We start from the raw sequence: 14,488 nt of genomic DNA, 5'->3' as shown, positions 1-14,488 counted from the left end.
GAGTGTATTCACTCAATTTCTGTCTCTGATAGTCCTTTTAAAGCTTGTTTTTAATTGTTCGAAGTAGAGGCGTTTTCTTTAGATGGCTTTAGGATTTTCATGTTGCTCCTTTAATTATTAACAGTGAAGGAATTCTCATTGGATGGCTGAGAGAAGGAATCTTCATAGAATGGCTCACGGAATTTTCAAGTAAAGACTTTCATATATGTGTTGAAAGTCGAATCTGAATTTACTGGATTGTATTTTCATCGAAACAACAGATTTAATTAAATTGGGTAAATATTCTCAGCTACTAAATCTGACTTAATTGGCTTAAACCGTGACCAGTCTACTATTACTGTCAGACCACAGCTGTTTTATCAAACAAATCAGCTCAATTGGCCGTGTGAAACTCCCAACGATGAAATCTGACTTCATTGGCTTAAACCGTCGCTAACTTTCTGCGACCGTTAGCCCGCAACTGAGCCAATAACAGTTGCGGATGGCTTTCTTAACAAAATTAATAAATAAATGAGGGGCACTTTTGTCAGGAGAATTTCTACTTCCAAGTACCAATAATACAAATTTCCAATATCCTAAGTTGATCATCCACTGGTCTTCAGAAACACGCGGCATCATCACCGCCGCCGAGAGTGCTTCCCGCAATCTTCCCACGACTTTGAGAAAAAGGGCCATTGACCCGACATTTTTCAAATCCTGTGAGCTCTTTTTTGTTTACTTTTTTAATCTTCTGTCTGGTAGTGAAAATTCATGATCATTCCTCGGACGAGTTTCGTTCTAACATTCTATAATTTTTAATATTTTGAAGCGTTCGAAGACTTAGCTTCCAGGCTTCTTAACGCTCTAAACGTTTCCAGAAGACGGTACACCTACCCAGACGCTTTCAAAAGAGGTGGCTGAATTCAGCCATGATCAAGAACTCGGTTCACAGCACACAAAAGTCACCCAGTGAGGAGAAAAAGCCGAAGCCCTGCACGTTAAGGTGGGTTTGGATGCAGAACTGTCATCTATGTTTACTTGGGTATCAATTCAAAGGCATGCTTCGGTATTCATTTTATGTGTAGGTTGAGAACTGGGTCGACTCGGTTGGCAGAGTACAACCACCTGGTCAGTCTAGAGGCCGAACGGATTGCTTATTTTTTTTTTAAGGTCGTTTGCTGTTGTGGACATCTCCGTTGACTCTATTTTGCATTGTGGTGAGTTGGTTGAAATTCTCTGGCATGCGCTGTTATTGGGAATTAGTGTTTATCCTTTCTTTGTCTCGCCTAAATTTTTTCTTGAGATGAGTTATATTGAGCTGTTTGGGCTAAAACCTCATTAAAACTCTCTGGTATATACCCAAAAACATCTGAGTATATGTGTTAATGCGTGAGTTCACCATTCTCCGAATTCCTTCGTATGTTGAACGTTAGAGGTAAGGAAGGTAAGTGCAGTGGCTAGTCTGAGAAATTCAATCTGTGGGTTGCTCTGTCCTTGAATTTCAATTTGTGGGGTGAGGATTCCAGCTGACATACTTCCAATATTTTGAGTAATGGTCTGTTATATGTTAACATTTTTCTGAAATTACATGTTCAGGATGTTGAAGATAGCAACCTACACCTTGAAATTAAATGGGCAAGGGCGGTCAGTATGAAAGGGGCATGTAGTTCAATGGTAAAGCGGTCTGACAGGGCTTATGGGGACAGGTCCTAGGGCATAATTTCCTTTACAGATGGACGATTGAGGCCCCAGTTCCCCATGCCTCGTGATTGTCGTTTGGTTTTCCCTGGTTTGCGCGTGCAAGGAGTCCACATGAACTCTGCTTGTATGTTCTCACTAATTTCACCATACTGGCTTTATCTGTTGTTCAGGGCCATCTTTATTTTGATTATGAGTGGCTCAAGCTGAAAGCCTAAATTGTCTTGTTTCGACGGTCTCGGGTGGCTCAATGTGCTTTGCAAATGATACTCTTGCTTCCATCCAATTTCCTTGTGCTTAATAGATTCCCTGTAAAATCCTCATATTACACTGGAATGCTTTCTTGAGATTTACAGTAGACTAGCAGAATGGAAGTCATTTGTAAACTCTGTTATATTCAATTTCTAGGAAGAGTTAGCTAACTTCAATTTGCACACTTGCACAGGAGATTTCCAGTTTTCCTTGAATAGTGTATCCGCATGATGTTTGTGCTCAAACATGTACAGGAAGTTGAGGATTAATATGTCAGTAGATTGAAATTACCCTTACATAATAGGTGTTTAACCTAGTGCTGTAATTGGAGTAACCATAGCTTGCCCGTTATCTTAATGGCTCTCTTAGATTGTTTTTTTCCTCTGACACGCAAAACATTTCCCATGTCAAATAAATTTAAGGTTGCTGCATGTTTTCCACATCCTATCTCTGCCTAGTCTTTACCATCTCTATGCTCAGGTTTGATTGAATATGTTCTCATATGTAGCAAGAAATTCAATATAATCTCTTCCCATTGTCACAGTGAACTCCAAAAATGATTACAGCACCAGTGATCTATCCCATACTATGGTATTTATCCACCAACCTTTAATACTAGAGGGTATGAAGAGTTAGGTCTCAGCACTAAATCTGAGACACAACATTTAATGTGAAATAGAAATCTGGAAGAAGGGAGCTGCCAAGTTTGAAATGTTAGGATTGGTGGGAACAAACGGGCATCTCTGATTGGATCATGTACAAACTAAAGTGCACTAAAATTTGTCAAGAAGATGTTCTATTTGCAAATGGTGCAAAACTCATACATTACACACTGATATTGTGGCAGCCAAAGATAACAAGGGGGGAAAACAAAACTTTATTCAATATCCAGGGCAGTTAATAGAATTGTCAAAAAGCACCGGACAGTGAAACTTATTGAGCATTTTCAGGGCTTCCCAGCTTTCACTGTTGGTTGTATAGTCACTCAATGGTTAACCCACTGTGGTTGTGCACATGGAATTTACAGACTGATTTATGACCATCGAAGGCATTACCACAAAATATAGTGGAATGGGTAAGGAATTGAGAGAGAGCTTTTGAGATCGAATTTATGACCACTGTAAATGCCACTTAAAGACTATCCCAGGTAAGCCAAAGGCCTTCATGTACATTTTAATAATTTTTTGTTGGCACACATTGAATTCATGATAGTGCAGTCTCTGCCTAACAAAAATGTCAAAATGCACAAAGGGGTATTGCTAGTAATCTGAATGTTTAGTATTACACATACTGCTTAACTTCACAGCATGAACTCAAAACAAAATAATGTCACCAAATATGTTTGATTTTGAATTACACTCTTCCCAATGGGCCTGCTTTTGCTGTGAACAATGACCCATACCACATTCTATCCATTGTCATCAGTACTTGTAGCTGTGACTTCTGACTCTGAATTTTATGAATCCTATGCCAGTTCACCCGATAACTCATAGCAGGCATGATAAACCATTTTCTCAAAATGCTTTAGGGGAAAGAAAGAAAGAACTTGTATTAATGCCCACAAATGACGAAAGTAGGTCATTGGGACTTGACACTACAACTGGGAGAATAGAAAAGAACCAGGGTAGAAAGAACCCTAGGGACTGAAAATGTAGCTGAATACTAAGATGCTAAAACGATGTCAACAAAGATGCTAAAACAATGTAAACATTGTAGAATAGTAATAGTGGGTGAACCCAAACTATAGGACCCATGTACATGTACAAGTTTCCTTCAAGGAAAAATGAATACCAATGCAGGAAACCAAGAGAAGAGATCAGTGCTGTCAGCATATTTTTATCAATGCTTGAAGTGGATGCCAAGGGATCAACTATGTCATTATCCACCACTCTGATATGACCAACACAGGTTCTAATATCCATAGGATAATGCCCAACACTGAGAGGGGTGAAGGCTAGGCTAGGAAATCCTCGGAGGAGGCGGGGTGCCTCCCCAACATTCTCCCCTAACATCCAAGGCTGGTGAAGATCCAAAAATAGCAAGGAAGCTGGTAATGCTCACCAATCCCCTTGTCTCGGGACATTGGCAAAGGGAACTAGATGGTCCTTGTTGTTGGATAAAAGCAGATCCACGATGCTTGGAATGGAGGCCGAGGTACTCTAATAATAGCACATTGAGAAGAACACTGTCTCACTTACTTGTCTCTGACTGTTTGTGGAATGATAGCATCTTAAGTGCAAATAATACCCGTAAAGTCCAGCAAGGGCTAAAAGGAGGAGTTTATCAGCCTAGTAGCCCTAGGGTTGGGCCTGTAGATCTCCTGCAAAGTTCTATGCTTAATGGTGACAGTCCCTCTGAGGAAGAGAGCTAAGCCTCTCTGATCAGAATAGCAGAAGAAGGTGGATAGGGAACCTCCAAAGTATCTATACGAATAGTGGTATCTCCCCCAAATAGACAAATAGAAGCACCATGTGCTTCATCCGTTTTATACTTTCCTCAGAAGAACGAGAGTAAAATATAGTGATTTGATTAAAGTTTTATATCTCGGCCAGTGGATTGAGGATTATTGCTGCCATCCTCAGAGATAAAATGGGCTGCAAGCTCACCTCATTTGGAATCTGAATCATGCTATGTGCTTCGAAGAAGTATGGCAAGCAGCTATTTTCAATTCATATCCTTTTCAATTAAAAGTCAACCAAACTCCTTTATGTCAGTTTCCATAAAATATATTTGCTTAGTTAATGCCATATACATTCTCTGCAATCTTGTCACATAGTGAATATGCTACTGGCATGTTTATTTGTGGACTTAAAACCGTAAAGAATATTGGATAGCTGGTCATTTACCATATCCGTATTAAGTTTAACATTGTATTCTTCTGTTAATCTGCTCCACATAAGCCATTCTGTCACCACAAGTTGCAGTCCTCATTGCATTTTCTTGCCAACGGTATAACCTCAATTTTTCTTTCTTCCTCTTGCATTTTGCTTATTCATTGTACCATCTTTTATATTGTTTTCCTGCAATGTTTCTAACTGTAAATTTTTCTGTGGCTTGATTAATACCAACAGTAGATTCTGCTGTGGCTGGCATTCCACGTGTTTTCTTGCTAAACTAATAATGTTGTTTCTTGGATCTGTCTTTGAAAGAAGCTGCTTGTTTTCCTTTTTTACAATAATTGTCTTGACATTATTTTCATTCTGAACTTTCTTTGAAAGAACTCACTCTTCACTTTGTGAAAATCACTTATTTATTAGTGATAACCTGAAAATCCTTATTCCTGAATCCTAACTACTGCAAGAATCACAGTGCGTAAATTCTAGCTGTCACAAGATGTGTTCTTGAGCCCTTAACCTTGTTTCCATTGTTCGTGATTTGTAAAATATGGACTTCCCAATTGATACCCAATCCGCTCTGGTTTTCCTAGCTGACCTGAATTTTTTTAAGATGTCATCTGCCAACTTCAAGGTCTGTGAACCTGGCTAATGACATGTATCATATTTGATCTTTGGTTAGACATTCCGATTTGCAATTTTTTTCAAAAATGCATCATACATTTCATCATAGTAATATACATATATATCAAAAGTACCACACCCAGGTGCCAATATACATGCTGGCTTGCTTTTTTTTTTTTTTTTCTGTTTATGGAAAATTTTTAAATGCTTCCTATGTTCTTTGGGTAGGAACATTTTCAGATACAAAGTTCTTACTTTAAATTGATGTCAAACTTTATACAGGCTGGTAGCAAAAGAGCTATTTTTAGACTAGAGATATATAGACGGACATAAATTTTCATTGCACTGAGAGTAGCGAGGTAGCATGAGGAAGCTGTGTAATCTCCATTCCTAATGCTGACGTGACATTGGGTGTAAGTCGTATAACAGCATAATATGAATGTGATGTGGAGCATCCATGCGTATAAATCAGATTATAAAAAAATAAAAATAAATCCTTAGTGTAAGAAAAGAATACCAAATATTAATTAACACACACACTAGTATAGATCCATCCTCGCTTGGGATCTGTTAAGCATAAAGAGATTTGCATCTCAATCTGTTTTCAATCTTCCTGGTGCTTAATAGATCCAGAGTTAAGATCTAGTTTGGCAAATAAAAGGGAACTGAATTCTACAAAACGCACTGAAGATGGATGGACAGTTTAGTGCTTACAAGAGGAATTAGTGTACAAGAGATAAAAGGTTGGGCCAACTAGCAACTCAAACTTATGTATAACCTAATGCAAAACATACTTAATAAAGGGAAATGGGCCTCATTATGACAAGATCTCAACATGCTATGGCTTCCCAATTCTCCTCTTAGTAATCCACGTCACATTTCACACCAGAAAGCTGTCTAGAACAGTGTTGCTGTTGAACAATTCTGGATTGCATCGGATGAAGCTACATGAAGAGGATATTCATCCCTTCTGTCAGAAGAGGCTTCATATATGCTGGTTTAAGTACGTGTTTCCTGAATTGCTAGTTCCTTAGCCTCCTTGTTCTCTTTTTCTCAGAATTAAATTGAATGTTTCTAGTATCATTGGTAACGAAGTGGCTAGACCTTTTTTAGTCTATGCTTGAGGCTGTAAACTTTTATTGGGCTAGCGCAGTTAACTAATAGCAGCATTTCAATCTCAAGAGAATCTACAGCTTTATGGAAAATACAAAATCTGGCTACTTGCTAGGGGATGTTTGAAGGGGAGCTTACCAACACACATACATACATATTTATATTTATACACACTAGTATGAATCCATGTCAAGTAATTGACTTGATGCATCTTTCTCTCTCTCATTCATATATATATATATATATATATATTTCATTGTGTTGATTTTGAAATCTGCAAAGCAACCTGTGGGCCCAATAGTGTCATTCTCTGCAGGCTGATGGGGCTCATCCTGCAGGGCCTTACAAATATTATACTGGATGAACAGATTAATGTTAAAGTTATCGTTTCCTCTTAAGTAATTATTTGTATAGATTTGACAAATGATTTATCTTACTGTAACATCTTCATGAACTGCAGGTTACTAAAACTACTCTGAAAGTTTAATAGGAGTGTCACAGAGGCAGATTATGTTCTGGATATCCCTTTTGAGATTCGTTTTGTCACTGAGAGCTCAGACACTTTTAAACTGATCATACTGGTGAATTCAGAATTGGGTGATCATTGAGAGAGATACCATTTGGGAGTTAAGTTCTACAGATGATATTTGGGTCAATACTGTTGTAATTGATGAGTGTAATAAAGATGAAGAAGTGGTCAGGAGGCTTGCTGATCATTTTTCTATTCATAATTTTGGTAATTGGGTTTAGCGTCGTGGACAGTCGTCTCTGGAGACAATCAGCTTTCATTTTTCCCACAAACTTGAGTTCAGGCATCCTTCAATTGAAAGAGAATGAAGTTATTCATCCTACCCAGCATTCAGAAAATAATACTCAGGCAGTTCAATCTCCAATATTTTCTACTGAAGAGCTTCAACACCTTTTCTCTTGGAAAAATCTTTCCAAAGAAGAGTCGCAGGTATTACAAACATGGAAGCATTTGAAGGACCTTATCCATCATAGAGAACTCTTACCTCAACAATCTGAGGCAGTAATAGATGCAGTTATTGCATGGAAGGACCTTCTAGATTCTATTGAGCAGGAGAAACTATCGAGGGCAATAGACAGTAACAGCCTTAAGAACAATACAAAAGAGCAGTGCCCCTATTCTTTAAGTGCCATGAACCAGACAAAACTTCAAAGAGATGGATTTAACTTAAAGATTCCATGTGGTTTGATTCAAGATTCTTCAATTACTTTTGTTGGAATTCCAACGGGGCTTCTAGGCAATTTTCAAATTGATCTTATAGGGTCACAACTTTCGGGAGAGACAGATCCTCCTATTATCTTGCACTACAATGTTCGTCTTCAAGGAGATAAGGTTACAGAAAACTCAGTCATTGTTCAAAACACATGGACTGCAGCAGGTGATTGGGGTGAAGAGGAGCGCTGTCCTCTGCCTGTTACCAATGGAAGACAGAAAGGTAATCTATGTGCTGCTCTTTCATTGCTTTTCTAGTAAAATAAGAAAGGATTATGATGATTGTTTTTGTTTTATAGTGTTATTTCCTTCACTCTTAGATAAGCACAATATAGCATATGGAATGGAGAAGAGTACTTTCATTTGCAGTCTTAGTGAACAATGATCCTTGCAGTCCTTCAAATTACCATAGCTAGAATAAGCTAAAGTGAGAATATTAAGAGGCTGATTTGTTTCTCTTGCTTAAGCACCAAGACATATGACAAAATGGTGTTTACAAGGTTTTCAAAGTTGGAAATAAAAAAGGGATCATTATATAATTTGTCATCCTTTTTGGTTCATTTTGGGGTGAGGAACCAAAGTTGTGGATTTATGGGGGCCATATTGAAGACAAATCTTGAAATCCATTGCATAGGGCCCAAATCCAAAAACTGCTTGTTTGGGGTACAAAAATGCACTTCTTATGATAGAAAAAAAGAAGGGTTCATAAGCATAGTGGCTGACCCCGGGGGGTAGGACATGTGAATAGGTTTCAAAACAAAGTATTGTAGACTAAAAATGGAGTTCGTATGATAAAGTTATGGACTTTAGAAGTTGACCTGTCCTTTGCCCACCTTAGTACCGACTGGAAGCCATGACAACTCCCATAGTTCATACATGTGCAGGTAGATACTTATGGTCTTTCAAGGAAATTCGAGATGGTCACAAAACCTAACACTAAGCAGTAGTTGGGGAAAGGAAATGTCCCAAAGCTAAATCTAATAGTCACTAGGACATGTTAAAAAGTAATCCATAGGAAAAGAAAGGGGTTCCATGATTTGGATTATGTTGAGAACAAATGAAGATAGAATTCACAACGAAAGTAACATAGATATATTGCAAAGGGTACAGTAATACAGCGAAACCCCAATTTTTTTAATAAATGAGATTAATTCAAACAATGCACTATCCAAAGCAATACAAACTAGCTAGAATGGTGCTACCTTATCTCTAAGAAGGATGTGTTAGTTCTATGCTCATGAAAAACCCATTACAAGAGGCCAAAATTGGATTTTAACATAAGTCTAAAACCCTAAAAGGAAAAACACTTAATATTAACAACCCTAACCCTAAGAGATGAGGTGGCAAAGGTAGTGCGGACCCGAAGGAGCCTAGTTGATATGTCAACTTCCTAGAGCTGAAAGTTTTGCATACGAACTTTGTTTGGGGCATTTCTTGGACCATTACAAGGCTTCTTCCAAGCTCTATTTGTTTGGCCAGCTTGGCAATCAATTATAAAAAATGTATGGGAAGTGCCCAAAAATTGCACTGAAAGTTCAGGACTTGCCAAAGTATTATCAATTTGGCAAGGTGTGGGACCGTTTTTGAGTTAGTGGCAGGTTTGGGCCCTGGGGGGCACTTGTATCCACCTAGATCATTTCATTAATCTTGTATTTGATTTACTATTCATAGATAAGTAGAGAAAGACTAGGATATCAGAGTGTAGCAAAGGAAGTAGATGATCACTAGTTGATAACCAAGAGGTAATCAGCCCAAAGCTCACTAGTTGATTACCTCTCTGTTAGGATCGTTGCTTGCCAATATTTGGGGGCTCCCTAGCTTGTCATGCACTGAAAATCATATATAAATCTGAAGATCAACATAAGAAATCAGCACATAACATGGATCCTTGGCATGCAATCAGAGATCCAAGGATAAAAATGGGTGATTAATTCGAAATAAATGCAAGAATTTTAGTCAGTAATCGACAAACTATGATAGATAGAAAGAACGAAGGTAGTGCATCGTAAGTGATTAAAAAAATCAAAACAAAGGAAAAACTATCTATATCACCGCATGGAAAATAAAATATCACATCCACGAGCCGAGAAGCTAAAGAGAAGAGCATGGTCAAAATAAATCAAAACAAAGGAAAAACTATCTATATCACCACATGGAAAATAAAATATCACATCCACGAGCTGAGAAGCTAAAGAGAAGAGCATGGTCAAAATCTATCTATGTATTCTCCAAAAGATTGGTTACATCATAGAGACAAGATGAAAAAAAGCCCTACATAGACTATTGATAGAGAGAATGAAGGAAATAAATGATAGAAAAGAAGCTCTGCTGACTACTCTCAGGAAAACTATGCCAAATAATGGCCATTTGACCCCTCTTTATTTATTTCTTTTCCTCCTAAAGGAGGTGCAAGTCTCATAAAATATGCCTAGGATAACTTGTGGTGAAGTGAGTGGAAGTGGAGGAGATATCGTGTGCCTAACCCATGGGCCTTGTTAGAAGTGATGCAAAGTGGAGTAAACAATCAGACTCTCCCATGCGCTTTGAGTGAGGTGGAGTGAATAGAGGTGATCTGGACCTAAATTCATGCGTTATCCTTGAGTCCTTCATGCATTCTCTCTAGTGGAGTGAAGTGAATAGAGAGAGAAGGCCATGCACTTTAGTTTAACTCCCTCATGCGCTTTGAGTGAGGTGGACTGAAGTGGACAAGAGCCATGCAGTCTCTCCACTTAACTAGGGATAAACTCACCCAACTCCAACAAGGAAGCCTCATGCAAGCTCATGCACATTGAACTAAATTGAATTGAAGATGACTAAACATGAGTGAGGTTTTTGTCCAACAAGGTGCCCTGGGAAGAGACAAAGCATTTGCTACATCATTGCCATGTCACTGCCATGTAGCACATCCATCTATTCCACTTGTCACCCTGCATGGTGACCGCCTCCTATAAATAAAATTGCCAAAAATAGGAGTTCCCCTAAATAGGAAAAGATGAAAAATGTTTAGAACTAGTAGGGGAACCTTGTAAATATAGCATGGCTAAAAATAGGTGCTGCAAAAAATAGAAGCTCCTCACATGTCAAAGAAATTAGGCTTATTGGATTCAATTTTCTGCAAGGAATCCGAATACGTGCTTAGAATCACCATGCAAGCTCTGGAACCCCAATTGTTAAAAATATCAGTGTCTTTCATGTTTCCTGGAATTAGCTCAGCAGAATAATGTATTCGCAAGTATCTCAAATATGTTATCACCTTTGACATGCAAGCCTCTAAACTCTAACTGCTAAAAAGAACAGTGTCCTCCAAAATTGATGAAAGTGGTTGTGAAATGTCTTTGACTCTAAACTGGGCTCAAATAATTAAAAAATTCTATGTTTAATCTCTATGAGAGTTGTCTCTGACCTGTGTGAAGATGAGTCTGATAGCAAACTCTAATAGCTGAATCTGAACACCAACCTAATGAGAGTTGGTTGGCCCTTAACCCTCCAGTTGCAAGGAGCAGATCTGGGCTTTAACACTTCCGTAGCTATGTCTAAAGTTGGAGCCAAAATGGACATCAAGCTTATCAAGGTGAGAGTGATGTAGCAAAGCTAAATCATTTGTTGTAGTAGCTAGAAGTCTAGTTTACTCTGCATGGCTTACGAGAAGAAAAGAGGATATCATTTGTTTGATTGAAGAAAAGAAGATATCATTTGTTCGACTTGGTGGGAAAGCTAAGTGGAGACACTTAGATTGAAGGGTGTAACTAAGTGGGAGATATTTAAGATGTCATCAAATACCATTTTTCCCTATTGGGTCTGAAGAGGACCATAGAAGTCGTGGGTGCTACTGCTAGAAAAAAAGGGAAAAGTGTAAAGGAGTACAATATTGAGTTAAAAAAATGAACCATTCAGTTTGGAATAATTCCCAAGAACCTTGATGTAGTCACTGAGCATTCGGGTAGTATAAATAGCAATTTAAGGAGACAAGTGATGCTTTTTAAACCTAAGACCATTGATGAAGCCTATTGCAAGCATAATATATGGGTATAGACAAAAATAAAGGATAGCTAAGTGGTTCCAAGAAAATAGAGCATTAGGGTACTTATGAGGGAAAGAAGAGGAAAGGAAGAGGAAAGAAGATTATCACCTGCACACATTATTTCAAGGATCCAAACAACCACCATAACCATTGTAACATGGATGGCCATACCAAGGACAAGGGTTGGAAGCTACATCCTAAATTGAATCCAAGGAATTCCAAGAAGGATCCCAAAAAGAAGAACATGTTAGGCATGGATATAGAGAACCAAGTGGAGAGAAGCTCAAATGTAGACAAGAAGATTTCTTGCACTACATTGTGGAGGGAGGTGAACATGAGCAACCTTTATCAAAAGAAAGAGAAGGAGATGACCAAACTTTTCCATATCGAGATCTAAGTCAAGAAGACAAAGGTGGATGCTCTATTTGATTTTGGTTCATAAGTCGACCTCATAATAGAAGATTTAGTAGGTAAGCTTGGATTGAAAGTGTTAGAAAATCAGAAAGGCATAAATTTTTTCTTATGTTGATAATTACTTGTTATATTCTTGTAGTTTTATTATCTTCTCTTTATGTTCTTCTTTATCTTAGTTTCATCAAGTAATCATCAAAACAAAAACATGAATATCAACAACACCAGATGTAGGCACTCAGCCAAGGCTAAAACCCCTCTCTAGGGGAAAACCCAGTCAAACCCTTCCACTAATGAAATTGAGGTAGAGCAAGACCTTAGACCTGACCAAAAGACCTTCCTCCTCCACCAAGTTAGCCTTCCAATATGATTCAACAAACTTTCAGAATACGTAGAAGAACATAAGCAAGAACACAAACGATATAATGGAAGCACCAAAACAAACGCACAAACAAGTTTCGAATTACTCAGAAATTCTAATTTTCTCTCTTTTTCACTCTGCCTCTTTCATTTACTTTCAGACCTATATAAAAAAGTTTTCACTTCGAGAAGCATCCTCCGATGGATATGCTATTCTCGAGCATATCTTTAAAAAATTGTACCTAAAGATTTACACAATGGAAAGTTGCATATGACCATCCACTAAGGTGGGACAATTGTCCTTATGAAGTTTTTCCACAGTGGAAATTCTTGTTCGGAGAACCCACTAAAGCCGAATGATTGTACTCCTAGTTCATTACACGTAGGAGATTCTTTATGGGAAACACTCGAAACCCAATTATTGTACTTACAAAAGGTATAAGTCACATGTGGAACCTTTAAAAGTAAGATATTATAAGATTACATTATGTACTGCGGTCGGAATCATAATTTGTGTCACCGAAAGCATTGTCAAGACTGTAAACATCTTGTCCAAAGTCAGGTACAATGCCTGGAACAATTTGATTGAGCCATGGTGGAGCATGTTGGGCAAAGCATGCAGAAAAAGGTGAGAAATCCATGTGAGGTTCTAATTGATCTGGAGGGATACCAACTTCACCAAAGAAATTGACAGTTGTATAAAAGCTATGACTAGACTGAGCTAGACTGTCTTTTTCAATTAAAACTGTAGTGCCTTGGAAGACGAGATCAAATTCGAAGACATTATATGATAATGCAGCTTCTTCCATTTCTTTCTGGAGAACGGAAAGAGTCCATTGGGGACTGGCGTTGTTAAGAGAAGTTGTTCTGGGAACATGCCGTGTCATGAGAAGATTCATCCATGAGCTCCACTGCCTGAATGGTGATACAACATCTTCATAGTACATAATAATGGAGACTCTCTCAAAAGCTCGAGCAAACTGATGTATCCCATAGTGTTAATTTTAGGTATGTTCTATGCTTAGAGAAATTTATTTCAATTTTCATAATTAGCTCAATATCTTTTTCAGATTACCAATCACATCAACATTAAAATAAACTGCAGATAGAACATAAACATAAATCGCAGAAGACAAGCCAAGATAAGAGGACACAAGATGTGGCACTAGCCAGGGACAAACCCTAATGTGGGGAAACCCTTGATCAATTCTTCTTATATGTTCTTCAATAGTTCAAAAGAGAGAGAGAGAGAGATAGTACATTTACAACAGAAGTCAACACTTCGACTTTCTAGTTCATCTCTACATGAGATCAGTTGAAGACATGCTGCTTCAACTGATTCTCCAAGGTGACTCCTTCACCTATCATTGTGCTGCACCATGCTGCACTCATCATCACAGTGCTGGACTTAATGACCATGCTATGCACTTCATGCTGCTGCTCCTGTCACTGTACCTTTCCATTGATGAATGCCTTTGACTTCCATTGTCGAAACGGACACCAGGTTCTTCTTGCGGTCAGGTACATAAAAGGGATTTTGTAAATGAATCGAGTTACTCTCATTCAATTGAGGGGTAACATTTCCTACACCCTTTCCGGGATAGGCGGCATCGACTCCAAGTATAATTCCATGGTTGTTTCCATCTCTATCAGATTCGAGAGAGCACCCTTCTATCCAATGAGGTGCCTTGAAGCACTACAATCAATAAGCCAGATTCTCAAACAATCTGAAGGAGAGGGCCAATACAAGATAATGCTTCTTTATCTTATTAGAAGCAACATTTGATTCTTCATACCTAGAGTTCCTTGCTTTCTCTGAAGAGTCGACCGTTTCCTTGATGACCTGCATTACCTGTCATTCCTCTGAACATTGAAGATGTCCCTGGAATGATTGTTATCATCATCAAGTGATGTGTCCCTACCTCGGACACTCCTTCACATAATGGCCGAACTTAT

At 38.3% G+C, this 14,488-nt stretch overlaps 1 protein-coding gene across 5 annotated transcripts in view; it reads left to right on the top strand.

The window, feature by feature from the left end:
* The first annotated feature begins 505 nt into the window (after positions 1-505).
* LOC149166133 (beta-1,3-galactosyltransferase GALT1-like) overlaps positions 506-14,488 on the top strand; it is a 71,309-nt gene continuing 57,326 nt past the window's right edge. Inside the window, exons 1-3 of one of the 5 annotated variants that reach the window (XM_089432470.1) lie at positions 506-698; positions 809-982; positions 6,961-7,963. In XM_089432470.1, coding sequence (XP_089288596.1) covers positions 7,171-7,963 — 793 coding nt within the window. In that variant the 5' untranslated portion in view covers positions 506-698; positions 809-982; positions 6,961-7,170. The other 4 variants (XM_089432471.1, XM_089432473.1, XM_089432469.1 and 1 more) reach the window with 4 other exon arrangements.

Source organism: Pinus tabuliformis, chromosome 5_1 (genome assembly GCF_031772625.1).
Source record: "Pinus tabuliformis cultivar Carrire ecotype Pingquan chromosome 5_1, CPIR1, whole genome shotgun sequence".
NCBI lineage: Eukaryota > Viridiplantae > Streptophyta > Pinopsida > Pinales > Pinaceae > Pinus > Pinus tabuliformis.
This window is presented reverse-complemented; position numbering and strand designations above follow the sequence as displayed.